Source organism: Penicillium maclennaniae (assembly GCF_028827695.1).
Source record: "Penicillium maclennaniae strain IBT 15551 chromosome Unknown utg000005l:1.0-2652337.0:1.0-2654196.0, whole genome shotgun sequence".
NCBI lineage: Eukaryota > Fungi > Ascomycota > Eurotiomycetes > Eurotiales > Aspergillaceae > Penicillium > Penicillium maclennaniae.
The window spans coordinates 535,072-562,850 of NW_026623217.1; the positions used below are offsets into that span (position 1 = coordinate 535,072).

The 27,779-nt window shown below is 48.2% G+C and overlaps 9 protein-coding genes across 9 annotated transcripts; 5 read left to right on the forward strand and 4 right to left on the reverse strand.

The window, feature by feature from the left end:
* Nucleotides 1-686: 686 nt before the first annotated feature.
* On the forward strand, nt 687-1,714 carry N7477_005434 (type 1 glutamine amidotransferase; the record flags this gene model as incomplete). The annotated part of the gene is made up of 2 exons (XM_056967097.1): nt 687-1,226; nt 1,289-1,714. The coding sequence occupies 2 exons, from the start codon at nt 687-689 to the stop codon at nt 1,712-1,714; spliced, it is 966 nt and encodes a 321-aa protein (XP_056821851.1).
* A 1,965-nt stretch (nt 1,715-3,679) lies between these two features.
* On the forward strand, nt 3,680-5,060 carry rfeD (uncharacterized protein; the record flags this gene model as incomplete). The annotated part of the gene is made up of 5 exons (XM_056967098.1): nt 3,680-3,793; nt 3,950-4,118; nt 4,186-4,337; nt 4,381-4,809; nt 4,872-5,060. The coding sequence occupies 5 exons, from the start codon at nt 3,680-3,682 to the stop codon at nt 5,058-5,060; spliced, it is 1,053 nt and encodes a 350-aa protein (XP_056821852.1).
* A 1,579-nt stretch (nt 5,061-6,639) lies between these two features.
* Nucleotides 6,640-7,966, reverse strand: N7477_005436 (lactonase family protein; the record flags this gene model as incomplete). The annotated part of the gene is made up of 2 exons (XM_056967099.1): nt 6,640-7,489; nt 7,575-7,966. The coding sequence occupies 2 exons, from the start codon at nt 7,964-7,966 to the stop codon at nt 6,640-6,642; spliced, it is 1,242 nt and encodes a 413-aa protein (XP_056821853.1).
* A 1,830-nt stretch (nt 7,967-9,796) lies between these two features.
* N7477_005437 (uncharacterized protein) lies at nt 9,797-10,694 on the reverse strand (the record flags this gene model as incomplete). The annotated part of the gene is made up of 3 exons (XM_056967100.1): nt 9,797-10,082; nt 10,306-10,414; nt 10,478-10,694. The coding sequence occupies 3 exons, from the start codon at nt 10,692-10,694 to the stop codon at nt 9,797-9,799; spliced, it is 612 nt and encodes a 203-aa protein (XP_056821854.1).
* Nucleotides 10,695-12,626: 1,932 nt separating this feature from the next.
* N7477_005438 (NRPS-like protein biosynthetic cluster) lies at nt 12,627-15,704 on the forward strand (the record flags this gene model as incomplete). The annotated part of the gene is given in 10 exon segments (XM_056967101.1): nt 12,627-12,677; nt 12,732-13,103; nt 13,124-13,585; nt 13,618-13,870; nt 13,905-14,283; nt 14,367-14,379; nt 14,400-14,841; nt 14,864-15,429; nt 15,467-15,550; nt 15,567-15,704. 10 exon segments carry the CDS (start codon nt 12,627-12,629, stop codon nt 15,702-15,704), a joined length of 2,760 nt encoding a protein of 919 aa, XP_056821855.1.
* Nucleotides 15,705-17,115: 1,411 nt separating this feature from the next.
* On the forward strand, nt 17,116-17,832 carry N7477_005439 (DJ-1/PfpI family protein; the record flags this gene model as incomplete). Its single annotated transcript, XM_056967102.1, has 1 exon — nt 17,116-17,832. The coding sequence occupies one exon, from the start codon at nt 17,116-17,118 to the stop codon at nt 17,830-17,832; it is 717 nt and encodes a 238-aa protein (XP_056821856.1).
* A 60-nt stretch (nt 17,833-17,892) lies between these two features.
* N7477_005440 (fungal specific transcription factor domain-containing protein) lies at nt 17,893-20,062 on the reverse strand (the record flags this gene model as incomplete). Its single annotated transcript, XM_056967103.1, has 6 exons — nt 17,893-18,638; nt 18,692-18,957; nt 19,015-19,203; nt 19,397-19,748; nt 19,915-19,989; nt 20,041-20,062. The coding sequence occupies 6 exons, from the start codon at nt 20,060-20,062 to the stop codon at nt 17,893-17,895; spliced, it is 1,650 nt and encodes a 549-aa protein (XP_056821857.1).
* A 1,841-nt stretch (nt 20,063-21,903) lies between these two features.
* N7477_005441 (uncharacterized protein) lies at nt 21,904-22,503 on the forward strand (the record flags this gene model as incomplete). Its single annotated transcript, XM_056967104.1, has 2 exons — nt 21,904-21,924; nt 21,976-22,503. 2 exons carry the CDS (start codon nt 21,904-21,906, stop codon nt 22,501-22,503), a joined length of 549 nt encoding a protein of 182 aa, XP_056821858.1.
* Nucleotides 22,504-22,828: 325 nt separating this feature from the next.
* On the reverse strand, nt 22,829-23,620 carry N7477_005442 (uncharacterized protein; the record flags this gene model as incomplete). Its single annotated transcript, XM_056967105.1, has 1 exon — nt 22,829-23,620. The coding sequence occupies one exon, from the start codon at nt 23,618-23,620 to the stop codon at nt 22,829-22,831; it is 792 nt and encodes a 263-aa protein (XP_056821859.1).
* Nucleotides 23,621-27,779: the final 4,159 nt, after the last annotated feature.

The following is a 27,779-nucleotide window of genomic DNA, read 5'->3' on the forward strand; positions in this document are numbered from 1 at the left end:
ATTGGATGTGGAACGTGCTTCACGCCAGAGATCGTCTTGTATAGCTACTCGGCCGATAGCTAACCTCCACGGGAATCATCTTTATTGATGTCGTACTAATGGCTTCAAAGTTGATCGTTCTCGCGAAAGTTGCCTTGACTATACAGTCTAGTGGATTTCAGAGGGTCTAGACCTGCGAGCCCCCAGTCGGTGGCATGCTATTCAGTCCGTTCAAGAGCACTAGAAAGTTGCTCCGTGATGTGAAAAGTGTCAAACCGGGATAGTGCCGTGACTGCAAGTTCGACACCACTACTGTCCGAGTCTCAATCTCCAATTCGACAGCCCGTGAGAGCGCACTCATGCTCGACAGAGAACGGGCAGCATGACCCAGGGGTATCTGAGCAATTGCAACAAGCGCGCCCTGTCGGCTACATGCCGACATAGTACACGCGAAAAGGGATTCATAACGGTACTTAGCACTGACTTAAATAGTTCGGACAAGGATTCGATTTCCGCTTTGGGCCGCGCTCTCCACCCCATTACTCACAGAAACCCTTTATCGGGCATGCGGATCCGAATCACTTATCAGCATTGATGGATCTTCTGACAGGCCTTCAACTCCTCCTTCTATTATCATTTGGCTACTGTGAGCTGCTTTTATTTCTTGCTATAGCAACTCAACTTCCTGAGTCCCCGCCTTCTAGCATATGGCCAACCGTATCCATGTCGCCGTGCTAGACGCGGATATTCCTTGCTTATCTGTATACTCCCAGCGAGGCCTGTACAGTTCGCAGTTCCGCGTTCTTCTCCAGAAAGCCGCAGATCGTCTAAACAAAAGTGACTATGTCCAACTGCAGAACGGCCCGCTAGCCGTGCATGTCACAGCTTTTGATGCCGTGAGATGTTCACTGCCGCCTCTTGAAAGCCTGCGCGTTATGCCACCTTCTCCAGAAACCCACGAGGGACCCTTTGGTGCGATTGACGCGATCCTAATCACCGGTTCTGCGCATTCGGCATACGATCCGTATCCGTGGATCGCACAGCTTCAATCTTTCATTCAGACGGTGCATGCCAACTACCCTTTGGTAAAGATCTTCGGCTCCTGTTTCGGCCACCAGCTCATCGCACAGGCTCTACTGTCGACATCTGCACGACCTGCGTCTGCAGCATCGACGTTCCATGTTGAGCATTCGTCTAATGGCTTTGAAATGGGCATCCAACCTATCACTCTGGACCCGTCATTTACGGCATATTTCCCCCTCTGATGTCACAATCCCCCTTCCGCATCCAGTTGATTCACGGCGACCAGGTGATTCCAACTGCCGAAGCGGAAGCTGCAGCTGCAGCTGCATCTGCGGGTGAAGTTTCCCTACCAGCACCATGGATGAACATTGGCAGCAGCGCCGCATGCCCCGTGCAAGGTCTTTACAACCCTGGTCGGGTGCTATCCTACCAAGGTCACTTTGAATTCGACGCATGGACTAACCGCGAACTATGCATCGAATTTGGCCGGCGCGCAAAGTGGTCTCAGGCGACCATAGCAGCGTACCTGGAATGCATCGAGCGTTCTCTCGTCCCGGGAAGTGAGGATAATGACGATTCCAAAGCCGCAGCGGAAGCAGTACTACTGTTCTTCGCCGGTGAAGATCAGCCCAAAACAATTCCAATTGCCAATGGAATGCTTACACCTCCGCTCGACTCCGCAGCAGGTTGGATGGGTGGGATGCATAGCTGAAAGAAGCATGTAAGACCGTGAAGCAATGCTTGTTTCAAGCACATTGTTCCAAAGCAGCCTCGCTGATTGAGACCAGGTGCAAATCAGCGCGCAAGGGCTCCTCGACCGCCGCCCTGAAACATCATTCTCTTCAGCATCCAGACCCCTCGGCAGTGGCAATTAATTAAGTTGCCTGGCTATGAATTAAGACTTTTCTGCGTGGTGTGTGGCGGTGCATCTGGCATGCCGGACCGCAGGGAGAAATCCAAAGATTGTACATCACGCATAGTAAATACCTAGACAGTAGTTAGCAGGCAATCTTACCTATACATATACCTCTCAAGATCATGATCAATACAAGGCAAGGTCCGGGCCCGAGAACGTGATAATACAGCTAGAGAATCCGAATACCACCCTAAGCTCCATCTCCCCCCCCCGCCCGCTTCGGGCCTCCACTCACGATAACGAGAAAACCAGCTTCTCCCTTGAGACTTCTAGAACTCCCAAATCCCACCACGTACCTGGGTTAGGGGGGGCAAAGTCGCATATTAGAAACAGGGTAAATGGCCGCCTCCGGTACCAGAATACAGGTACGCGGGATTCCGGAACAGAATTTTCCTTTTTTTTTTCACCAAGCCGATTCCCCTCCTGCACGGGCATCCACAATCGGGATGGCGCCCTTACAGCAACGGCCGCAGACCAATGGAGAGGCAGGTAATTTGCGAGGTTTGGATCCACTGAGCAATGGTAAAGCCCAATCAGGCTGCTTTGGATGCTCTTCATCGGCATGTGCGTGGAGTCGGTTTTACACTGTACCGTGTGGTATTACGGGTTACGACCGGTTTAAAGTTGGGAGCTGGAGCTCGCTTGGCTTCGGGTTCGAGATTCGATGTTCAAGATTCGAGATTTTCAGGTCAATGCGCCGACTTCCTAGGTTGAATTTAGGTGAGTCAATTATCTTCGAGTATGCCATCTCGTTACAAGGTATTGAGGTCGATATAGGTGGGAGAGGAGCGGCTAGGACATTGACCTGAGCTGAGCTGAGCAGACAACGGGAGCCTCGGTATTTGCCGGCACGCCACCCGAGCGAGTCGTGGGAACTTGGATTTGGGGAATGCGAAATCGAACCCCCCCTTAGGACCCGATTCTCATGCATAAGGCCGCTTAATGATGGACCTGGATCTAACACAGCGTATAGATTTAGAAATATCTATTAGGTAGGAACTAGAGATTGTGGGATTCTTATCGTGTAAATACGGCGTAAAGTAACGTGGCGCTAATGAATTCGCCACCCGGAGCTCCCCTCCTTCGCCCAAGAGCTTCTGGAATTTCGAGCTTTGAGAGCTGGGGAGAGCTTCGGAGGGGCCGCTGATAGCGCTATCGCACCACAATCTATCGCATTATCGCTTTCTATGGAGTAGTGTTCTGGGTCCTTTTAGCCAAGTGCATGCTTCCCTATCTCGACTTGTCTTAGCTGAGAACGAAAAAAAAATCATCCAGCTGATCAGACTCCCGTTCCACCGGGCTTTCCGAGAAGTCTCGAGCGTAAAGGAAAAAAAAAGAAACTTGACCATACGCAGCTCCGAGCTCAAGGTGGATAAGATGGTCAGCTCCATGCATGTGCGTGACTTGACGCATGAACCAACTCAGCTTACCATTGATCTATGCGAAGAGTCTAAGTTAAGGAAACAGGAAACTTTAGGGAAGTAAAGAAAAAAACGAGCCAAAGAACCCCAGCATAGCGCGGGGAGGCGTCCTGTAATTACGGTAATACCCCCGTCTACCTCTCCCACCACGCAGTGAGCGGCGGCGGATCGAGTCCCTCGAAGTACTCGATGACTGTATGAGCCGCTCCTCTTCCTTTTCTCCCTTTTACATCCCCTCCCATGCCAATCCAGGCTCTCTTCAGCCCTTTTCTGAACCGAGACCTTTCCATATCCTTATCGTATTCTCCTTCCCTATCTCCCCTCTAGGGACGTATGCACCATGCCTCCTCGAAGCTCGTTGACGAGCTCATTCTCCGTCACGGACGCCAACAATGAAGTGGTCTGTCCTTTGAAGAATAATGACGGTTCCAATTGTCGCAAGCGATGTCTAGGAGTGAGTCGCCTCTTGCTCTTCTCCCCTTTTCCCCTCTCCTCGAATCCACCCCACTACCCCCAGCCGGCTTTCACAAGCTCGATGGCAAAAATACCTAGAAAAAAAAAATCCACCCCTCACACATCCGTAAAGCTATGCTCTAATCGAAGGCTGCAGGAAAAGCGCTATCGGTCTATGCAGGAGCATATCCGACGCGCGCATCCGAACCACTACATCCCGAAGCTCCCGGCCACCGAAGAGAGCTTCTTACTGATGGTTAACACCCCGCCCGAACAACGTGCCCAGCTGTCTCCGCCAGAGCTCCCGCAGCCACGGCGCCCTCGCGGTCAGTTGATTCCACTGATTTTCTCCGTCTAGGGCCTTTGACGGTCATTGCTGACAGCCATCCACAGATGTGGCGGATCGAGACATCTACGTAGCTGACGCCAGCTCCCCAGCGACCCCGCGAGCTCTTGACGAACCTGGCCCCGCTGCAGCAACAGCAGCCGTCGCTCTGGCGCAATTACACCACCATCGTCTCGCTTCAGACTGGGATACTGATATGGTATGTGGTGCTGTTGTGACCCGGTGGACTGTACTTACCCCAGCTTCCCCAGGACACCCACTCCGACACCGATCTGCACCAGGGCCGTATGCGCTCATCTATTGAATTGCCTTCACTACGCGACCATTTCAAACAAGAACCCCTGCCACCATTCTCCTCGCCTCGCCCGCGGGAACTCCTTCCGTCTATTCTCAATCATTCGCCTCCCGGTCGTTCATCAACTCTTCCCCCGATTCAACGAAGAGATCACAAGCCTCCCCGGCCGCGCAAATCTTCAATTACGCAATCAGCCCGCAAACCAAAGCACGACCGCCCAAAATCTAAGGAGTTTAGCCGGCGCCCGAGTCTCGGCGACCGTAAAGCTCTTTCCGCTGAACCCCAGACTGCAGCATGGGCGCAAGGCAAGCGCTGGGAGGATCTGATCGAAGCAGCGACCTCGGCAACCGAAGCGGACGATGAACCGTACTCTGAAGTGAGTAACACCTTTCATATTTACTCTCGATACATCGGCCTGCTAAACTAACATGGATCCAGGCCGGCCGGTCTCCAACGATCGCCCCGCTCCTCGCTAACGTCACATCTGCACCTGGAACGAAAAATCGATCTTCCCTTCCACCAGCATTCCAATCAGTTCAGAGTCTCCCACCTCTAAACCGCCAGTTCCCACCCCCACTCATATACCGCCTCACCACTGCACAAATCCCTCACCCCGCCACCCTTTGAAGGACCCCGCAGCCGCGACAGCGACCTAGAACCATTCCCCTCCATCGAATCATCACTCGACTCGATGTCCAACGCCTCAGGAAAGAATTTCCCACCTTCATCATCAGGAATGGCACACTCAATAAACTCCGATTCAAGTCCGGTGCTCAATCTCATCCCACCCGTCTCCCAGCGGCAGCATCACCGATTTTCGAACCCGACGCCTGCTTCCTATCACAACAAGGAGATCCAGATCTACTGCGCTCACTGCAAGCGTCCCTGGGCGCTTAACGAGTGTTACGCTTGTACGGAGTGCATCTGCGGCGTCTGTCGTGAATGCGTCGGGATGTTCATGACAAGCCCGCCGGTGCAGTTCAGAAGTCCAGGCAATGGGGCGTTGAATCATATTCCCGGTCCAACGAGTTACCCTGCTATGGCTGCGAGAGGATGTCCGAGATGCAGGACTGTGGGTGGGAAGTGGAAAGCTTTTCAATTGGAGTTTAAGTGATTGTGAGCGCGTGTGCTCATAGTCTCACGGATTTTATGACTTATGCTTGATATTTACGGGTCGTTTGTCTTTTCAACCTTCTTTTATTTTTGTTATTCTTTTATTTTTGTTATTCGTCTCCGACTCACGTTGACGACTACGGCCAGCTCGGCAGGACGATGTCGCGTTCAATTCACAACAACCTCGGTGCTGGGCTCCGATCAAGACGACAAAGCTGGTCTTTTTCCATCTATTTTTTCAACACATCTTTTGGCCTCACGTTCACGTTTACGTTCCATGGTGGAGGGCGTTGGGCGAGCTCCATTTTTTTCCATGTGTTCATATGTTTCTTGGACATGAGTTATGCACTTCAATGTTTGTGAATTTTCATCTTGTACTGCAAGTTTCATGTTTCATGCTCACGGTTCACGCTCTGCACAGTTCGATAGAAAGAGTGCGAGGTATAATGTCATCCTCCAAACTCGCAATATATATTTCAGATATAATCCACGTTTCCGTACTGCAGATCTTGCATTTCCCGTCGCAAAAATTTATGACTTGAAGTCTTCTAGAGGGCTTAATCTAATCCCGATCGAGGCCGCGAGTCATATCTACAATTCGCAAGCAAACTCTGCAATTACGGCGCCAACCATCAATACACAAAGAGCAATGACGTGTGAATCGGAAACTCTCGTCGGGGCAGCGATTGGAATCATATTCGCGACCATATGTTCGAGGTGTTTCAAATTCTGAAGGAGATCCTCACGGAGCGTGCTACCTCGTGAAGTATTTACTCGACTTCGATAGCGCAAGGCCGTACAGGCACCATCTACGGGCTAATCTTTGGACTGCTTCGTACATTGAGCAAGAAGCTGATCCCGCGCTTCACGACAACTGAGATCAATAGCTTTAAACCTCACTTCCACCCTTAGTCAATGGAATGTCTTGTCAACATAACCTAGAATTCAGAAAACAGGAATCAACTTTCAATGCCTTGACTCTCGAGCACAAAGACGATGTCCAAATATCATTCAGTAACTAATAACTTGTCCAAATCGCTAACAAATAGATCAACAATACCCTCAATTCACGCTTCAATTACCCCTGTAACGCTCATTCGTCCCAAATGACACTGCTCAGCCCCTCCGACGAGCCCACCGTTCCAGTCTCCCCAACCTGCAACATAGCAACCTTCTCCCCGAGATCCCCAGTCTGTCGATCTCTGCGCACAATAACGACAGTTGCCGATGCCTGGTCCCCAATAGCAACCAGATCTCCAGCCTTGTTGATAGCGAACGTCCGTGGCACCTTTCCATACGCATCGGTCGTATCGCGCAGACTCACAGACCCATTCTTAGGCGACCGATTCAGTGTGACCATCGAATCATTAGGTTTGAACCCCTGATCACTGCGGACAGAAAGATAAATAGTGTCGCCCTCCATGCGAATCTCAGCCGGCGTCGCGCCCTGCGGCATCTTGCCACCAGGATACGGCACAAACGTCTGGGTCTTCTGGAGATCAAGACACCCAGACCGGTCATACGCGACATCAAAGGCCATTATCGTACCCCCGATCTCATTAGCAATATACAGCATCGTCTTGCCAACGGCTGCGGCCTGGCGTTGGTGGGTGATTGCACCAAACTGTGCCGACTGAGTGATACTGCCGGTTCCATCAGTCCAGAAGACGCCGTGGCGGGGTCCGCTGCCGAATGTCACATTTACGGCGGGACATTCGTGCAATTGACCATCGGAGACGGAGATGGAGTAGATGCGTAGCAGGTCAGCGCCTAGATCGGGCGAGACAAGGAACGAGCCTGTCGGGTCGAGGAAGACTTCGTGCGGGTGGGGGGAGTCTTGCTGGGCTACGGCACCGGGATGGTCCATGTGGAAGTGGAAGGCTTGTTTCACTGGGGCGTTTGCCTTGAGAGGGAGGTCATAGGTTGAGACGGCGGAGCCCTCACTTGAAATTGTCAGTCAATAGTCAATATCATACATGTCACTTCTTGAGAAGATCATTAGAGTGTGCAGATCAGAGGGGAACATACTAGTGTGCAATAGCAAGATACTTCTCTCCATCGTCATTCTCGTAGATCACAGAGTTGACGCCACCTCCAATGGTATCGGTCGTTGCGATCTCTTGCAGCTTACCGTTCGATGCGGCTTTGTATGCCGTCAAGGTACCGTGGGTTGAAGGGTCGGCGGTGCCGTCTTCGTCGGAACAGTACAGCACGCGCGCCTCGGAGTCGAATGTCAACCAACTGGGCATGTTACCGCACGTCTTCATCGTATCGGTAAGCGAAAGGTTCTCGCCATCCAATGACAACGTATAAACATTGCCATTGTAGTGGGTGGCCCAGAGATGAGCCCGGTGGGCGTGCTTGGGCGCCGCGGAGACTAGACCGACCACCCCGAGGAAAGTCGCGTGTGAGAGACGCATATTGAAAACGGTGCGTCGAGTCTTTTTAACCTGGGCAGAGTCCTGCTTGTGGAAGAAATCCGCAGTCAAATGGGTGTCCGGGGTGTATATATGGGTCCTGGTACGACGACGCGAGACACGCGGGACGACCAAGAACGGAGCGCGGAGACATGGTTAAATTCTTGCCTGCAGTGGCTTTACATGACGAGCGCCCAGTCCGCGCTTGCACGGGATAATTGGAATGGATCGACGCGGTCGCTGCGGAGGTGGAGTCGAGGGGGTTGGGTCGTCAAGGGGCAAACATCGTTGATTTCAGGGTAGCAATTGGGCTAGGTACACTACCTGACCACCTTATTCAATGATGAATACAGGGTCAATGTGTGATTCTTGAATCTGTCTTAACAGATCTGCTCAGAGGCTATCTCCTCGGCTTGGTTGTTAATGCTTCACGTCGTTGCAGACTGAGGGGTAAGTAGTATGATCGTCCTGCCGACGTCGGGCTTATTCTGGAGAAAATGTGGATCGACGGATTCTCTTTCCTCGATGAGGAGACCCCCCACGGTCATCGGCAGGGGTAGGATCTTTGTGTGTCTCGGGCATTCTGGGCCAGGCATGGTTATATACTAGGAGCTCCGGGCAGATCCAATTGGCTGGTGTTCAACTAGGTGTAGGCTGGTTGCTTCCTGGCATTCTATAATTAGGGGGGGAATTCTCTCTGACGCAAAAGATGACAGCGTATCGAGTCAGAAGGATTCACGCGAGCTGGGAAAGGGTAAGCTTCGGTAGCGGGGCGTGGGGGGGTCACTTATCTAGCTCACACGTACGACCCATTTATTAACGTTGAATTCCAGTCGATCTAGACATTTTCTTACCCACTAATATTTTCCAACTAGATGGGTTAAAGAAGATATCTGAAGTCCTGATGAGGCCAAGAATCCATATTTCAGGTGTAGAAAGATCACGTTCAGGAAGGTCTCTTCGATTGCGTAGTTATGTCATCCAGGCCACCTGAGAACCTAGTATGGTTGTATAGTGATATCAAAGAGCCGTAGTCTTTACTTCTAAAGTAATTCAGACCTCTGCTATTTTATATCACGCCAGGTATCTCGAAACCCCTCGGTGTTCCATTGTCTTCCTTATTTGACTTTCACATTGTCTGAAAGAAGGTTTTAAACAATTAAGACAGGCAAAAACTCCCAATTAATAACCGGACTGGGGCTCGATCCCAAGGCCTGATCGGTGTTGACGATATATGATCGTTCAGGATGACTGGAGAAAGTCCACAATTGTGCATGGCATATCAAGAATTCGTGCATTCGGTCAGAAAGCCGTAGTCTCTCCACCGTGGGTAGCCTTTGTCCAATGCCTTCGGGCTTCACCATTTTGAGCCTCAGCGTATGAACACACCCTTGCCCCGACTCTACGAGTGGTCATGGACAGAGAAATCTTAGAAACGGGCGGCATTGCCCATGAGCACCCAATGGTAGAATCCATCGTTGTATCGCTTCGCAATTTCACCATCAGCAATGCCCCGCTTTGAGCAGTCATTGATTGGACTCTGCAAAGCGAAAAATGGCCACAATCGGCGATTATCACGAGATTTCAGACGGCCTTGAATTCAGAATTTGAAATGTGACTGAGTCCTTTTGGTCACGCGGTGTTCACTCTGCTGGTTTAAAAAATGAACTCTGACTGTCAGATGAAATAAGACAAACGGTCTAGCCACAATTTTGATTATCACTGGTACGTAGAACTACTGCAATTTATGACTCAATTTACTTGGTTTTATAATTCGAATGCTGCAGGCAGATGTCAGGGGGGATGACCACTGTTTCCAAACATTAACAAAATTCAGTCAGAGAAAGCCGTGTTCTGGTACAGGTCTTCGCTGGACACAAGACGATCTGACTCTCCAACCTGGGCCATGAGACGAGACCTCGACCAGTCCATGATCAAATCCACCGCCTCGTCAATCTGAGCTGCTGTATTGTCTGCATGCATCACAAGCCGGACCCGCTCCTTGCTTGAAGGTACGATAGGATAGAACACTGGGTTCACCTGATACTCCCCGCTCTGTAATCTCTGGGCAAGACTGGCCGCTTGTCCAGGCTCCGTGACGAGAGGGATAATCGGGGTCCTATATGCCAAGCCTTCTCAGTAGGCAGGCTGAGGATACCGCCAAATACAGATTTTGCCCATTCTGGATGTCCTGTGAGTTTCTCATAGAAAAAGCGGATGTTGTTCTGAAGCCGAGTTCGGCGCTAGTCATTTGTCAGAGAGAAGGCCCTTGGTCTATGACCATTTTAATTTTTATGTGGTGATCAACCTTCTTGCCTTCCTTGCTTGCCAGAATGTTGTACCCTTCTTTTACGGCCGCTAGCGATGGAAATGCGGGGGCGGTAGAGAAGATGAGGCTTTTCGCATAGTTGATTAGGTATGAGCGGATGGCGGAGTTGGCAAGCACGGCAGCTATCGATGAGTTAGCAATCAGCCTTCGTTAAAGACTCAGAGAGCTGTTCTGTTGAGACTGACCGCCGTTTGACCCGAGACCTTTTCCACACGTGTGCAGTCGAATGGGAAATTTTTTCTCGAGACCGTAGTAACAAATATAGCCCGATCCATGTTCGCCGACCAGGCCATTCGAATGTGCTTCATCGATTGAGAAGACCGCGTTGCCGTGAGGAAATAGTTCTTTTGTCAGCTCCAGCATTTCATGAACAGGAGCCATGTCAGCATCCATGCTATACATTGATTCGAGAGCAATGAAAACTGATTATTCTCCTTTTGCCACGGCTGGGCTTCTTGAATTACATATGTCCAGGGGACACTCTCGAAGAGATTTGCAGCTATTATGAGAGAACTTTTGAGTCATGGCCCTCCCTCGACGCATGCCTTCATGAATACTAGCATGGATATATTCGTCGTAAATTACAACGTCACCGGGCTGTGGAATCGTTGACCAGATAGCGACATTGGCCTCATAACCAGACGGGAAAAACAGTGCAGAGTCTGCTCGATGAAATTGAGCCATTTGTTTCCCAGATCCAGCAGGTACTGAGTAGTCCCCTCGAAATTCGCGTCGATCGACTACCGACTTCAAAGTCAGGATACTTGGCAATTTCATCAAAGAAGGCTTTGCGCAGGACCCCCTAAGGAGGTGAGGGAAAGGGTATCATTGGATCCAAAATCCACCATCTGGGCGACCAGTTGTGGATTTGCCGGCTCAATGAGTCTTCCTTCCTGGCGACGATTTTCCAGAGTCGCCTGGAGCTTTGTGGTCAGTGGATCTCCAGAGTGCACTAATTGCCAGTCATTGAAGCAATGGGTCGTACTTGGGGTTTGGAAACTTCGTCTTGAGAGCGAAGATAGGGTTTGTCGACGCAGAAACAGAATCTTCTCTGGAGGAACAGAGAGAGAACTTTTGGAGAACATGACGAGGGAGGATTTGGTTGTATTAGACCAGTTGATTTTGAATATACTCAAGCATCCTCTGGAATGGCCAGCAGCAAAGTCTTTTTTATGATTTCTTGTTGGGTATATCCTGAGATTCCATTATCCACGGATTTTGAGATCAAATGCGGACTACCACTGATCCTCAAACTAGAGTCAAAGTCGAATCTGCCGGTGCCCCGATCAGGAGAATTCATGTGTCATGAGGTGCCATAGATGTGTGGATATTTCCCTGTTTGATTCATCATACGAACAAGTTCTCACTTTCTCGTGGAGGCCCGTGAGAAGTTCTTTATCATAGTATCATATGAAAGTTGGAGCAGAATGCACCTTGTATAACGCTTGATACCAGATCTTGACAAATCGATGGAGGCCACTGCACGTGCTTATTCGTGAAATCTGTTTCCCTTTCTTGGAGGAGACAGTTGTTCATGCATGAGATACCCAAAGGAGTACAATTCAGACAATCGACACATCCTATTCCCTCAAGAGACTTTGAAAGATCAAGGATGATGAAAGTTTGTTGACATATTGACAAGGCAGCAGCCCGAAGAAGAGAAGATAGACAGGCGAGGTCTTGAAGTGATGACGTGAATCTCGTATTGCCACGTTTAAGATTGAATTTGCATGATGCCGATTGAAACCTCTTCTAGGATTTACAGAAGAGAGATCTTTTGACGCAGTAAGACTTCAAGAAGTCAAAACAATGGGACCCAGGGAAGAAGAACAGGTTTACAGCTTAGAGAATCCTAAAAGTTCCATTGAGCACAGACAATGACCAACTCAGACAGGAGAATAAACGATAACATACGTCTCTTATGTGCAATCTCTTACCAAGAATTGAGAAGCGAGTCCAGATGATGGAGATGTCAACCTCGGGTTTTGCTGCCATAACACGGGCCTCCACAGCTCAAAGCAGCTTATGCTGAAGATCTACACCACCTCGGTATCCAATCAATGATGACCACGATTGTGAGCTCACGAAAACTTCAATACTTTGGTCAATCTTGATTTCAGCGTTGGTGACAGGGAAGGTCAGTTAGGACGTGAGTTATCATACTCTTGGATCCGACACATAATATGAATCTCGAAAGATGGGAAACGACACCTAGCTTACACATGACAGAGCTAGTCTCTGTAGTCATTTGTGCAAATCTGAATTGATCTTGAGAACACCAAATCAACTGCAAGAACGTCGCATCGCACAGTGGTTGCCGCCTCCTCTTCCCAAATGGACCAATCCATTATTAAAATTGCGCAGTCGTCTCCCAAATCAGTTGCCGTCAGGAAAAATGATAATCAGTTGTCTTACAACGAGTGAGTTTTGGAGTCTCAGGGGCTGGCTAAAACCATTCGTGAGAAGGGTATCGACCTGGAGGAGCCAGTCGGTATTCTTTTCGCACCTGGGATCAACTTGGTGGTCGCTCAACTCGCGATGATCTTCGCTCGGGCCACCTGTGTCGCAGTGGATCCTTCTATGCCCAGAATGAGGCTCTTGGGGATGTTTCACGACATTGGGGTCAAGTATGTGATTGTTGCCGAGCAAGATGAACAGTTTTTGGAAGGCATGAGCTATATTACTCTCTCGCGCAACAAAGAGCGTGACGCTCATAGCCATTTGAATTTGATATGGCGCTTCCTGCCTTGGACTCGGTCTTGGATCCGCAGCACCGCACCCTTATCCTCTTCACCTCAGGCTCTACGGGTAGTAAACTCAAGCCAGTTCAGATCATCGCTCAGAATATTATGCATCTGACCAGCAAGACACCATTCACCCCATTGCTCCCTGATGACAAAGTGGCACATTTCAATAACCCGGGTTTTGACCTCAGTCTCTTTGAGATTTGGGTTGCCCTCCTTTCTGGTGCCACTATCGTTCCCATCAAGAAGGAAGTCGTGACGGACGCTTCCCGTCTTAAAGATTTCCTTGGATCCCAAGGTGTGACAGTTCTGATGCTTTCCGTCGCCTTGATGGAGATTCTGGTGTTCGGTGATCCTTCCATCTTTGAAAATTTGCGCCATGTGCTGAGTGCTGGGGACGTTGCCAGCGTCAAGGCCATGCGTGCGATGTGTAAGCCCCCGAAATATCTCTGGAACACATACGGCCCAACGGAGTGTACTACACTTACGACTGCCATGCTAGTAATTGAGGAAGAATTGAAACGGGACCGGATCAGCATTGGTCGACCGGTGGGTGACATAAAAGTTTTCTTTTGAACCAGGATCTGCAGCCAATTCGGGAAAGCGGCAGCCGAGGAGAGCTCTGCATCTCTGGACCCCAGCTTTCAACGGGCTATCTGGGCATGTCGGCCGAGACTGGAGAGCGGTTCATCTTTATGGATTATAATGCCCTGGGCTCTGAAGAAACCTCGGACAACGGTGAACAAACTATTCGCTTATACCGAACGGGGGACTATGCCGAATGGAGGTCAGACTCAGACTTCCTGAGACTTCTGCGGCCGCTTGGATCGGCAGGTCAAGCATGGAGGCTTTAGAATTGAGCTCCCAGAGGTGGAACGACAATTGCTTTGCCATGAGGATGTCGTCTCGGTAGCGGTGATTCATATTCCATCAACCGCCAAAAACGGAATCCCATTGCTTGTTGCGTTTGTCAAAGCAAACAAGAGGCGAGACCTGACAGCTGAGTCTATTCAGGCATTTGTTCGCGAGCGATCGCCTTCATACATGGTCCCGAATCACATCGAGCTACTCGACGAGCTCCCATTGACCATCAACAGCAAGCTTGATCGACAAGCGCTTAAAGACCGCTATATGGGACAGAAGAAACATCAGGATCACCATGAAACCACACACGAGGATTCCAAGACAAAGGGAGCCTCGAACACAAAGCCTATCATCAAGGAGCTATGGAAGGAGATCCTCCCCCAGTCGCATGCGAATGACCGAAGACGACTTTATCGAGCAAGGGGCCACTTCTTTGCAGAACGGCGCATTGATCTCTCTTATTCAGAAACGTTGCGATTGTCGCATTTCCATGGAGAAGTTCCTGCAGCACACCCGACTACAGAATCTTGTTTCGCCTGTCGAGGGATTGACCTCGACAACTGAGACTGTCGCCCTTTCAATTGACGAGACGGAGGTTTGGATTCGAGATGTAGGACTCGTCGACGATATCGAACTTACCCCGGACTGGACATCTGACGGTGAGGGTCGCGTCTTTTTGACTGGCGCAACTGGATTTGTGGGAGCGAACCTCTTACGCTACCTGCTGGGCTTGCCGACGGTGAAGCAGGTCGCCTGCCTGGCGCGACGCCAGGAATCGATCAGTGGTGCAGCCCGCATCCAGCAGACACTAAAATGGTATGATCTTTGGCCAACCTCATTGACACTGATCCAGAAGACCATGGTCTTAGAGGGCGATATGAAGAAGCCGGATATCGGGTTAGGCGCTGAACGCTTCCTGGCTCACCAACTGGGCATCTGTCGTCTTTCATCTGGGAGCAAAAGTGAATTTCTGCGAGACTTATGCTGCTCACTACTCCTCCAATGTTTTGGGTACCAAGCATGTACTGCGTGTCGCGGCCCTGGGCCGGCAGAAGTCTTTCCACTACATGTCTAGCATCGACGTCTGGGGCCCGACAGGTTTCATCCTAGGCACACCGCGTGTGCTTGAAGATGGACCTCTGTTCCCACACATACAGGCTCTTCGATACGATCTGGGCTACTCAGCAAGTCAATGGACAGAGGAGCAAATGGTGCGGCGCATGCGAGACCGTGGCCTTCCCGTCGCGATCTACCGGCCCGGATACATCATTGGGGACAACAAAACCGGCGCCTTGAACCCGAATGACTTCTTCTCGCGACTCATTGTCGGTAGTATCCAAATCGGCGCTTTCCCAGATCTTCAACAGAACCTAGAATGCTGCACCATTGACTATGTCATCTCGGCCATGGTTCACATTGCCTCGTCCAAAAGTAATCTTGGCCGGTCATACAGTCTTTTATCACCGGACCCTTCGGCATCAATCACTGTTCGCGATACTTGCAAAGTGACAAATGATGCGGGCTACCCGGTGAGATTGATAAAATACTCGCGATGGGGCAAGCGAGGTTATCGCTAAGCAGCTCCCCGATGGGCCTTTGGCTCCCTTGATGCCCATGTTTGAGGAGCGCGTTCGGGGGGGAGTTAACTCGGTGGGAAGCGAGTCAGCATACGCCTATATATGACTCTACCAACACCGCGGACGCCCTTCGGAATCGGTCCGACATTCGGTATCGGCCTCTGGACTCGGAAATTCTCAGTTCAATCATTTCATTTTGGCAAAGGAAAGGGTTTTATCAGGTTTAAATGCGATTGAAATTTTCGATTATTTCTAAGATCTGGATTCGCCATTTCAGCATAAAGTCGACAGGACCCGATCCTATACAGGCGGTGATATCGTGTGGTATGTTGTAATTGTTTCACTGGAGTGGTAGGACATTGATTCGAGAAGAAATTGCGAGGGTGCATGCAATTTCTCTATAACATGTGAGGTTGAGGGTTGGTGGGAAGGAGTTGTTGTCTTTGATGCCACCGAATCGTGAGGTATTAGCATGTCAGAAATTGTCCCAATCTAAAGCCCATCCATATCATTCCAAAATCGCGAGCAAAATAAATGGACCAAAGTAAGAAAATGGAAAAATGCATCCCGTACGGGACGGCAAGAATGAGCAAAAAGAATGACCAGACTGGGGCTCGATCCCAGGACCTTATCGGTGTTAACGATACGTGATAACCAACTACACCATCCGGCCAACTATACAGTACGTTTCATTTTTAAGCTACATGTTTCAATTATGTCTGTCACAGATGTGACTACACGAGTAGCATTTAACGTATTTTAGGGCATTCACCCGGGCCTCTCACGGGCGCCTTTGCAGCCCCGAATTAAACACGTCACAACCCTTGACATCAACCTTAGTTGATTTGTCACTTAGTTGAATACCCAGACTGGGATCTCTGTTATTTTTGACACACTAATATATCTAATTTTGATCTACTTGGTTAAGTGAGGCCCGGTTATAGTCCGGTGTATTTTCTTACGGGTGTATTGAAATGGGGACGGCTCGATGGCTGTCTGGCAATGCAGACTGGGCGACACACACACACACACACACACACACACACACACACACAATGCCTGCAAGGGTAGGCAATCGGCCTGAATGATGCCGTACGGAATCTCCCTAAAGCTTCATCATGAACGGGGAAATGTGGTGGTAACCGGAATTGAATTGGGTAGGTGCCTAGTCTATCTCCAACTTCTGTGTTAAAGACGCACTGCACTGCAGACATTGGATCATGCCTGAGGCCACACATATGCTATTATGTCACCGGTTCTCCCACTACAGTATGTAATTATTGAGCCCCTCACCAAATCTGACCAAAGATACACCAAAGCTATGTGTCGTACAAAATTTTCTTCCAGCCATTCGAGCCTATCTAAAACTTAGTTATAACAAGCTCCCAAAATCCAAAAACATTCCAATAACGGTTTCAATTCGACGGACCACGGACACGGTTGATGAGTTTACCTCGTTGCCCGTGCCAAGACGTTTAATCACGGAGGACGGAGGACGGAGCCATCGAAACAGCCCGCTCCGCGATTATGGCATCCCGTAAAATGGCAGTATATAAAAGCTAGGAAAACAATCAGCTACATTAACAATCAAAATACAAACAAACTTCATCTAACACTCATTGTTCAATACCCTACCAAATGGCTCCCATCCACGTTGGCGCCCTGCTCTTCGACTACCAGACGATCGACATCATTGGACCATGCGATCTACTCAATTCGGCGAGTAAGAGGCTCATGGAGGGCATCAATACCTACACGCCCGTCGATCCAAAACTTCAGGAAAAAGCGCCCGAATTCGTCTTCCATCATATTGGAGAGACCTTGGAGCCGGTGCGCCTGCTTACAAGCTTTGTAACCATGGTGCCTACGGTTGCTGTGGATGACGTCCCCGAATTGGATATCCTCATTGTCGGTGGGGATAGCCCTGCGGAGACAAACCTTTCTCCGAAATTGCAGGACCTCATTCGACGCCATACTGCCTCTGGAAAGCTACTGTTCACAATCTGCACCGGAGCTGCGGTTGTTGCAGCTACCGGCATTCTAGACGGTAGGAGGGCTACAGTCAACAACCTCGAGTATAATTGGGTTAAGAATAGATACCCGAATGTCAAGTGGACAAAGGAGAAGAAGTGGATTATTGACGACAATATCTGGACGGGAAGTGGAGCTGTGGCGGGCATGGACATGGTTGCCCACTGGATCAAAGAGACTTTTGGGCTGGACATTCTTATTCATGCGGGACTATCGCTGGATTATGAACCACGGGATGTTGATGGACTTTTCAACGTGCTGCCCCAGCGATACGATTCGGCCGGAAACAAGGTTTCCACCCATGTCTTTCCTGACGAAATCTGAGGTATTGCTATGCTGAAACTGTAGTTTCGCGAATTTGAGGTCTGGAATTGGCATAATTTGTCAAAGCTCCGTAGATAATGAATCTGTCAAGCCAGAAAATACATCAATCAAAGAAATATCACTCCAAAGTGTCTCGTCTTCAATCCTCTGAACTTCCCTAGCGATAGGATTTTGTGATGTGATTTGGCCCATAGGGTGGACGATGTGGCGGCTCGAGTACCGCAATGCAGGGCAGCGGTGCAGCCCTTGAACAGCTGAGGCTGTATTATTCAAACCCTTAAGCTCATGATGAGCAAGGCGACTATCGTGAACCTGTGCGATATTCTCTTTTGCCAATACATAGGAACTTTTCACACTTCTTATGATCTCAGGCAGCCTTGAAAAGAGGCTCTTGGTGGGGATTTCCCTGTCTGGCGATGGCTCAATGGCCTGTAGTTGATGTAACAGCGTATCAGAGTATTCTTGTAAATCGGCAATTTGCTGTGCAATCTTTATGTTCCACTCAGGTACTTCTGGAAGTCCCACGGACAAACGGTATAGGACAAAAACCGTCAAAATAACCTGGTACCACGCGGAAAATGGCAAGATACCATGCTCCGCAGCGGGAATGGCCAGGAACAGATCGAGATATTCTTTTGTAGAGTTGACGCATTTGACTAAGGTGCTAATGACCATTGGAGGTGCAGATAACATGGTAGAATCTTCCTGCGCTTTTGGAGACGGTGGTCTTCTCCGCCCGTAGCAATATACCACGCCCATTTCTTGAATCCGAATTTTGACGGCATAATAGCTGTTGATCAGAAGTACTAGGGATTGTCAATCAGCTAAATGGGAAACCCAGGGCTTGAGAGGCTCCTACCTGTGTTGCGAAGGTCCGTCGACAGAGACGACCACCATTCCTCTAACCGCGACATGAATCGTTCAGCGTGGATGTGCAGCCGAGGCCCGTTAATGCCTTCTGACCGGTAAGTCTCGCAGACTTCCTCAGAAAACTGCAGCACTTTCGTCACTGGGTATATCAGGAGGTCTGTCTCGAGTTCTGGCTGTTGTTGCAGCAGCATAGCGCATCGAAGCATGCCCTCATGAAATTGGAGATTGTTGGGCTTTCCTGAAGACATTGCTATTCTATTCAAGTCAGCTCAAGCCTCATGGCACCTATACGGGTGGGAAATGGCGTCTGACATGCTAGACATGTAATAGCAACCTAGGTAAGCACGGCATGCTTCCCGGACATTAGTATCACTCAGCTCGGTTTGCTGCTCAAGCAAGTCGGCAACCTCTTGATCGAGGCGAAGGTCAATGACCATGCTGATTGCGATTTGTAAGTACTGGTAGGTTTGTTGACTTCCTGGAACAAAATGAAAATGGAACCTGATTTCGGTCAGCTTGTTGTTGCCTCCAATGCCTCCAGAATAACAGGCAATGTGGGAACTGAGGTCCTACCAGGCAAGGTGGACAAGTAATCCCTGGAGCAGATCTAAATTTTTTTTCGCCAGCCATAACGACCCGCTGACTGAGATATTCTTTGTATTGTATGATCAGAGCATCTTGAAGGTGACAGTACTTCGAGGAAGCAGCAGCAACAGCTGCAAGCAATAAAAAGGGGCGATCTTCAGCCATTGATGCCGCAGTCCAGTCGTATGGAAGGCGTACAAATGGAAAGTAGGAAGCCATGCCGCGGAACCTGCTTAGAAGACTCTCGAGGACAACAGGGCTAAGCCCCAAGTCGGTGATCCACGCGGCGTCTATGGTAGTGGATGCGTCCCACGACATTTCTAGGGCCTCCTTGCTGGTATTCTGATTTCCAGTCGACCTCGAGCCTTCGTCCAATCCAGGACCAGCCCAGTACCCTTGGGTCATCCACTCAGGTGTTAGGTTTAGGCTGTCGCTGAAATGTTCCGGACTTGCAGGTAGTTCTAAATTCGTATCAACGGTGGGTTGCACTCCACGAAGGGGTGCTCTCGAGTGTGAAAGCAGGCCGATGATATTGGTGAGCTTTGACTCAAGATCGACCAGTCTCCTTCATCTCCTCCCTGTCAGTGTATTGGCCTCTCGAGTGAAGCGTGCTCCACGTTTACTTACGGTTTCGCTCTTTGTAAAACTCGAGCTCGCTGTCTCGGTTCTGGGAATACGCATAGAGATTTTGATCTGGCACATCTACTCAAATCAGCCCGAGAGGAAGTATACGCTCAGAGATGTGACACGCACTTGGTACAAGGCTGTCTGTCATCTGCTCGAATACATTTCACCTTGAGGACACGGCATTTTTGGCACGCAGGTGTCGCTTTCTTCGGCTGACGAGATGAGTCCGTGGGAATTGCGTTATCCATCTTCAGTCGCCCATATCTTTCGTGATCTCAATGTTGTGGACTTGAAACCAGACGGGTTTGCACGGGCTAGATTATTTTAAGAGACTGTCCTAGCTGACAAATCCACACACCTTCCTATGGGAGAATGTCTCACATCGGGTCCCAGTCAGCTTAGACGCAGAATATTGTGACTAATCATGGGCCCAAAAATTCGCCTAGGCCGAAAGCGATTAAAATTTATTAGAGATCCGCTCCTTTCAAAATTGACACAAAGGATGACTGTTTTTTTCTCTCGCCCTTTTCACTGCTGCCTATAGAACCACGCGCGGGGACGTACCCGGACGCTAGGCACTAAAATGAAAGAGAGATGACTAGACTCAGTAGCGTGATCCACCGTCATTGCCGGATATCACATGTGATAACCAACTACACCATCCGGCCAAGATATATTGATTAATCAATAACTTATAAGATTTATAAAGCTCACCAAGCACTGACCATCTTAAAAATTCTGTAGAGCGTGATCTTGACCATTCCCATCCCTTCTTTTATTTTTTCCATTCTGTTGATGAGACTTTTGCGGGCAATAAATGCACTTAACAAGGCCCGTTCTTAATAGTTCACGTATGGGATCGATTTTTGAATAAGACTTTGAATATAAAGTAGATAGCGTGGATGGTGTTCTGTGTGCAGGGCAAGCTATAGATAGATACGACAGCAGCTGTAGGCCGGATACGCCGAGGATAGAGGTGGGCTCCAACATAAACAATCTAATCCATGGTGGTAGATATTTTTCAATTCACTATAGATAGGCATAATGTCGATTTGAAGTCAGCCTTGCCAATAAGATTCAACATAAAAGAACGCTCGGATATGGTTTCACTGAGATATATAATAGGACTGCACATGAAAATATAATTTTGCATCCACATTCGCTCAAATTTCATCCTAATCTATTTTTTTCTCCGTCTTCGAGGTTTCAACCACGTCCGTGTTCAGAATTGCGGGAAAATGCCTGAAGGTTGATGGGGAAACACATTCAACTTTTTCAATGAGAAATTTCAAAGAAAAATCTCTCCAAACAAGGTATGGGACTACACTGAACACAGACGTGATGCCGATCCCGTCTCAATGTGGGGGCCCACACACAGAATGCTAGCTTAATGCTAGATCAAGCCCCACGAGCCATGCGTCTATTAATGATCTTGCTCTGCGCATGACTATACGGTTTTTGCCACTTATAAAACTTCCTCATGATACGAACGGAGTTACCATTGGTACTTATCATTTTAATAGAAACAATGGAGTTACGGTCAATAAGCTAGGCAGCCTCGAAGGAAAAGGAAGGGCTGGATTAAGCCAGAGTTACCCGGAAATATCGTAACGCAGTGGAAGCCTGACCCTCTTCCACGTTCTTTTCTTAGTACAATATTCTACAGGAGGTGAAAGCTCTTTGCAGTGCGCCTGTTCGCAAGCTCTTATCTCATGGTGCAATATAGGGTATTGTGGGCAAAGGTAATGCCTGGACGAGTGATGCCTGGTTTAAGCTATTGTGAACTGGGGATCACTGCCATAAGTGCTGTCACATGTATTATACCGTAGGCATGCGATTGTTCACTCACAACACGTTGCCTGAGTAGGTAGTTGCTGTATGGTGCCTGCTTTCTTAGCATGTGATGGAAATGCGTCTTTGAAACCCCGTACAAGCTCCTTTAATCTCACTTGATCTCCCTACATTTCGCTCTTTGGCAAATCTTTCACCATGGCAGCGGTTACCCCGACGGTAAGTCATAGCAAGCTGAATGGCTCACTTTGTAATTCCTGACTGTATTAGTATCATCAAAACAACGCCATCTTGCAAGAACTGAGGCGTCTCAGGCGTGGAGACCACGAGTCAACCATTTACGGAATCTGGAACTCCATTCTCTCCCTTCAATTCCCCATCACACAAGGATACGTGACCCGTCCCCAAGACCGGCACACCGACCAGGCTGGAAAAAAGGGGTTCTCCGATCTGCACGTGTTCCATTATCGCGGCGCTGCCTCAACTGCAACGAAGTTTTTAATCGTGCAGTGCAAGAGAATAGGGGACGAGGGCAAGAAGTCGGTCTGGAAACAGGCCATCGGCCAGCTGAACCGGTATCTGGGAGCCACGCATGGTCGGCGGCCCCGAGCCAACCGTACCGCTGTGTACGGGATCGCCGGTATTGGCAAAGAAATGCGGGTCTTTAAGTACGACGATGTCAAACAGAGAGTATTCGAATGGGCGCCACATGGTTGGCTTAGGGGCTCTAAGTTTCACCTTGAGAATAACCGCGTGAAAGTGCAGCAAATTCTGGATGCGATACTCAACGACCACTAGTCTAAGTCTTTCAAGGAAGATTTCCGAGTTGTCGACAAGCTGAGATGGCGCTGGCCGTTGAAGAGGAGTGAATTTTCATTGAGCGATCGATGGGGACGTTGATCTTACTCTTCGCGTCTCGCAAAAATGGAACATTGCTCGTTCGTTTATTCGTCAACTTGCTATGCATTTTGATATAAGATATGACAATATCAATATCCAATTCTCATATTCAGGAGTTCATAGGATAGATGCTTAGCTCGTCGTGGTCGATCTTACAACAAGCTTCCGGGCCCCGTATCGATCAACTCAAATAGCAACTCTTCTTCAAGCAAAACCTTACAACTCAGGACCTTTCCAAGTAACCCTTCTTGATTTCAACCATAATTCCGAGCACCCTCTCCCGATTTCCCAGACCGCTGGAAACGTACCACTTCCGATTTGCCACAAGACTCATTAAGCCTAGACGTAACACTTGCCAATCCACCGAAGATTTAGTCTTCTTGAGCTCCCCTAGCTCAATGAATAGGTCTTCGTTCAATCTTAGCCGCCAGAAGAAGTCCGGCAACTGCCATTGAAATGTCAACAGCAAATTTTTGATGTCCTTGATATCATTTTCAGTATGATTGATAGGGCAAACACACTCAGAGATAAGAAGAGAAATTTCTAATGGGAAGCTGAAATTCCTGAAGTAAAATTTGGAATGTTCGGCTTCGACTTTGGCAACCTCAATCGCTTTCTGAACCGCGGGTATAATAAGGGGATTTTGGTAAATATCACAGCCCCACTCAAGAGTCGGTAGAAACTGAGTCGGCTCGACCAAATAAATATCATCGTCACTTAACTCCCACGATTCGTTTTTACGCCAATACTTTCGGGAAGTTCGGATAAATTTTGTGAGATTGCGCTTGGTGAGGTTTGTTCCCAGGACCCACTCAAAGAGCACCCAGCAATAGGCATGGACAATATAGCCAATCTTTTTGCGATGTAACTGATGAGACTTTCTTCCGATGCTTGCAGCATAGAATGTCGAGAAACGGCAACTGTCGTATCTCGCATTTTTCTTGCCACCGATTCTCGCCATCGCTGGATCATTGGGAATGTGGAGAGGTCCATTTAACCATCCGTCCTTAATCATAGTAATTCCAGTCAGACGGTAACTACTTTCGGACTCTTTTATGACTGTGATGATTATGGAATATTAGTAAGTTGGTCAAATGTCCGAGTCCCTAAACTCACTTGCTCGACAAAAGCATGACCCTAGCCGAGGGCATTCGCTGAGGTATGCCTCCTCTAACTGTATAGATGGAACCATCACATGCTTTGGAGTACACTTCCAATAATTCTTCCATCGACCTTTTCTGAGTACTTCGGGCTTGGATGAATTTGCTATTCCATAGTGCTCGGGCTCCGGAATGTTGACTCCGCAAAGAAGACATATCGGTAGTGGATTGACCCCCTCGCTGGTAGGTATGAGTGACTTAGGTACTCCCTTGTATTTGGAGGATAACCTAGTCATTATGGCTTTGCTCAAAGAAAAAGCGCAGTTAGCGTGCGTTAGCCGTGGCGTTAGGATAGACAAGGAGAAATCTCGTGAGTAAAAGATATTGATTGATCCTTATATCGGCCGTAATATTACGTCATCATGAGTACTCGATAAGCAAATTAAACACCGCTCAGAAGTCAATACTGCTTGAAACCAACCACTGACTGCCTAACAAACTTCAGTGGTAGACAAATTGTGGCAGAATGATTCTTTTCGGCAGTGTTCCCAGATAGGGATCGGGCATGGACCAGGCCGCTCTGGTGATAGCTATTGATCAGACGAAGGCAGTTTCGCGAGGCATGCAGCTCCCCAGGTCATCGGAGTTTTCACTACTCCCTGACCTGATGACCTGAGGAGCTACATACTCCAGTTCGCGCCATGATTGTGTCATCGATCAAGAAAAATGCCCCTCGCCCCAGAGAATAATCAAATCCACAATAACAATTTTTGCCCGTGTGAGCCCTATAGCGAGCCAGGGTCACCATCTATCTTAATCACCCTGCACCTCGTTCAATACCTCCTCCAACCAGTTTGAGCCCGGGCATCGAGATTGACAACGGTCTACCAGAGTCCATTTAGAAGAAATGGCGTATCAAAATGATATATTAGTATCGACCAGAGCAGATACAAATATAGGGGAGATGAAGGAGAAAGGGAGCTTCAGCTACCTAGATTTATATGTAGTAGTAGATAACTCACCCTTTACCGTGGTACCTGCTAGTTGCGTCATCATCCACGAAACAAAATGTAGAACTGAGAATATACGCAGCTGCTGATGAAGATCAAACGAAAAGTGAATTTGGGATATTTGAATGCTATGAGAGTGGAAAGACTTAGTACCTGTGATATCAAAAACCACGTATACCAGAACCACAATGAAGCTGTTTCATATTGTGGTAAATAAAATGAGATCACACAGATAGGGACAGAGAAATGTTCTCATGTAGACGTTGTACAATCAAGAATTCAGGTAGCAACGCATTGAGATTCAGAACTTTTCTCTATAAAGAGCATACTTGAGATACAAGCATTGAGCTTATTCTGCTAGTCGTTTCATAGCCGAAGGCCATAGGTTAGACATTCAAGTCGGAGCCGATATAGGTGAAAGCAATACTTCTAACGCACACGACACTACGGCGGCAGGAAAACACCCAAAGAAGCGGAACCAATTAAACCACAACTATAAATAACATCTCGGATCACTAGGCAGCGTAGTCGATCATTTTGCAAACGAATATTTACCTTGTGTGGGTCCGGTGACCCAGAAGCTTATCGATTTGGCCCTTAGGCATCCTCCTCCATCTGGCGATCTGTTTTCTATATGACTATTGTGAAAAGAACTATGAATCGAACATCCTAAAGTTGTAACACAATATGAAGCAGAGTCACCATGGAATCCTCGTTTATCGGAAAATCTTAACGCTACCTTTGTGACATGTCTCCGCGTATATTAGAGGCGTCTTGGACCATCTTTTGATCGTGTGATCATAAATCTTTAATATGCAATCTATTCCTTTCTCCTTCAGCCGGTGGACAAGGTAGTAATGCTGTACCATACAGGCTTCCACAGAAACTGTGCGCTAAGAGGGGCATTTGAAACCGATAACGAGATAGGCGTAGAGAGGTCAAGGGATATGAGAGAAAAAAGAAAATAAATTTTTTTCAATGACCAGACTGGGGCTCGATCCCAGGACCTTATCGGTGTTAACGATACGTGATAACCAACTACACCATCCGGCCAGTGTTACACATTGGAAGAGAAAATTGGGTAAATAGCGTTTCGCTGTGTATCCCTTTTGAGAATTGCAAGGGCACCCCCAACTTTGCTAGGGGCAGACTCTTTTATGGTCTTATTAGTTAAGCCACATATCCACTAACTAACTAGCTATACACTGATTTCCGACAGTATTAAAAAAGTCATATGACACTAGCTATAATTGGCTACTAGTGCCATTCCACTATATCTTATCGACATAAACTTCCCAGAATTAGCCGCTTAGACGGTTATGTTAGCATTTTTCATATAGTCCAGGGTAAGATGTACATTTAAGCACTATCTCCAGCTCGAATTCCTATTAACAGCATTCTAGACCTTCTCTATTGCGGAGTCCTAAATCTCCTAGCAATATGAACAACAATTGCCTACTATCTATACGAGTATGCTATAGGCATAACGGCCGGTATAAAAGCCGCCGCTTATTTCTAGATTGTTAGTGCAAGTTTAGCTTAGTGGCGTCCTACTATTACCTTGTCGAGGAGGCCTTTAGCTAGAGCGCTACTCTTCAGTTCTCCCCGGTCTCCGAACTCCTATTGAGAAGAAGCGTCCGCTTCTGGCTCCTAGTCTAGGAGAGCCTCGCGTGAAGTGCGGAATGCCATGTGTAATCTAATTCGTATAGGACGTATTTTTGGTATGCCTAACACGGAAACTTGAGACTTGTCTTGACCGGCTCTACATCCTAAAGTCTGTATATCTCCTGCGGTTATATGAAATTCGTTGTGAACTTGATGTCCATATTCTTGAAGAAAGACGTGGTCCGTGAGTGAGCGATAAGTCCTGAAGCTAGACATATGCTACCTAACATACGATTTAGAACGGGTCTTCTACTGAGTTCTTTAAGCCCTAATAGAACCCGGTCGTTAAATAACTTACGCATGCAAGGCCGTATCCAGCCGCCTCGGCACACATTCTTGTTGTTAGAGCTTTCTATACAGTTTGCCTCGAAACTGGTGCCACCACTTACACTCAGAGATTGTTTTCCGAACCCTAATTGCTAAGACACACTAGTACATATCGGGAGCTTTTCCGAAATGTCCCTGCCAGTGGTTATGACTGTATTGTGTTTTATTACAATGAGTAGCACAGGGCAGTAGCGAGTTGTATTTCCTCGTATTTTAATACACATCTCATGTCCCATGTCCCACTTCGAAAATCATCGTCCCTTGGTACGGAAGATCATCGACTATCACATAATGACAAACCAAAGATGACGCCCAATTTAGCCCCTTCGAGGCACGAGCTTCTTCGTGACATGATCACCAGTGGAGAACTATCTACTGCACCCATAAATTTCCGACCTCACAGAAGTTCCAACCATTGCATGATTAGCATTGGTATGGTGAGCAAAGAAGAATCCCCATTAATTGGCAAGTCTGGAACAAACCATCTCCCGCCAACCCTCTTTGATCTCCCGTTGCATCCACGGTTTGGGGACGGCAGTTTCTGACAACACATTACTACCGGTACTACCCGGTTTTGGGTCGCACTGGACCGTACACCCACGGCCCGCCAGCACTGGATTCCTCAGTCCTGCTGGTCTCCTCAGCTACACCATTTGTGTAGACCCAAGGGGGTGACCTTTAATTTAGATCATTGATCAGCTGAAACCAAGGGGTAGGAACTTAAGATATTAATTCTATCTTCTACATCCTAAGCGCGGTATGCATAATACGGGTTGGTAGCCAATCGTAGTATGTGAGGTGACGTTGAGATTCTATAAGTAGTGAAGTAAGTGATAATCCCCTCTTTTCCGTTCACAATTAAAGTACGTTACACGAGGTATGCAAACAGTAAGGATATATGAGAAGTGATGTAAATAACAACTAATCAATACTAAATGAAACATTTCAAAATAGCTCTCACCTGCCGCTAAGTAGATATATAATGCGCAAACCTGTCCCACACGACAACACTAAGTTCTTCCTCATTTCGTTACCTTACTGTGTCCTACTAGTGTACTATAATTCTTCGATA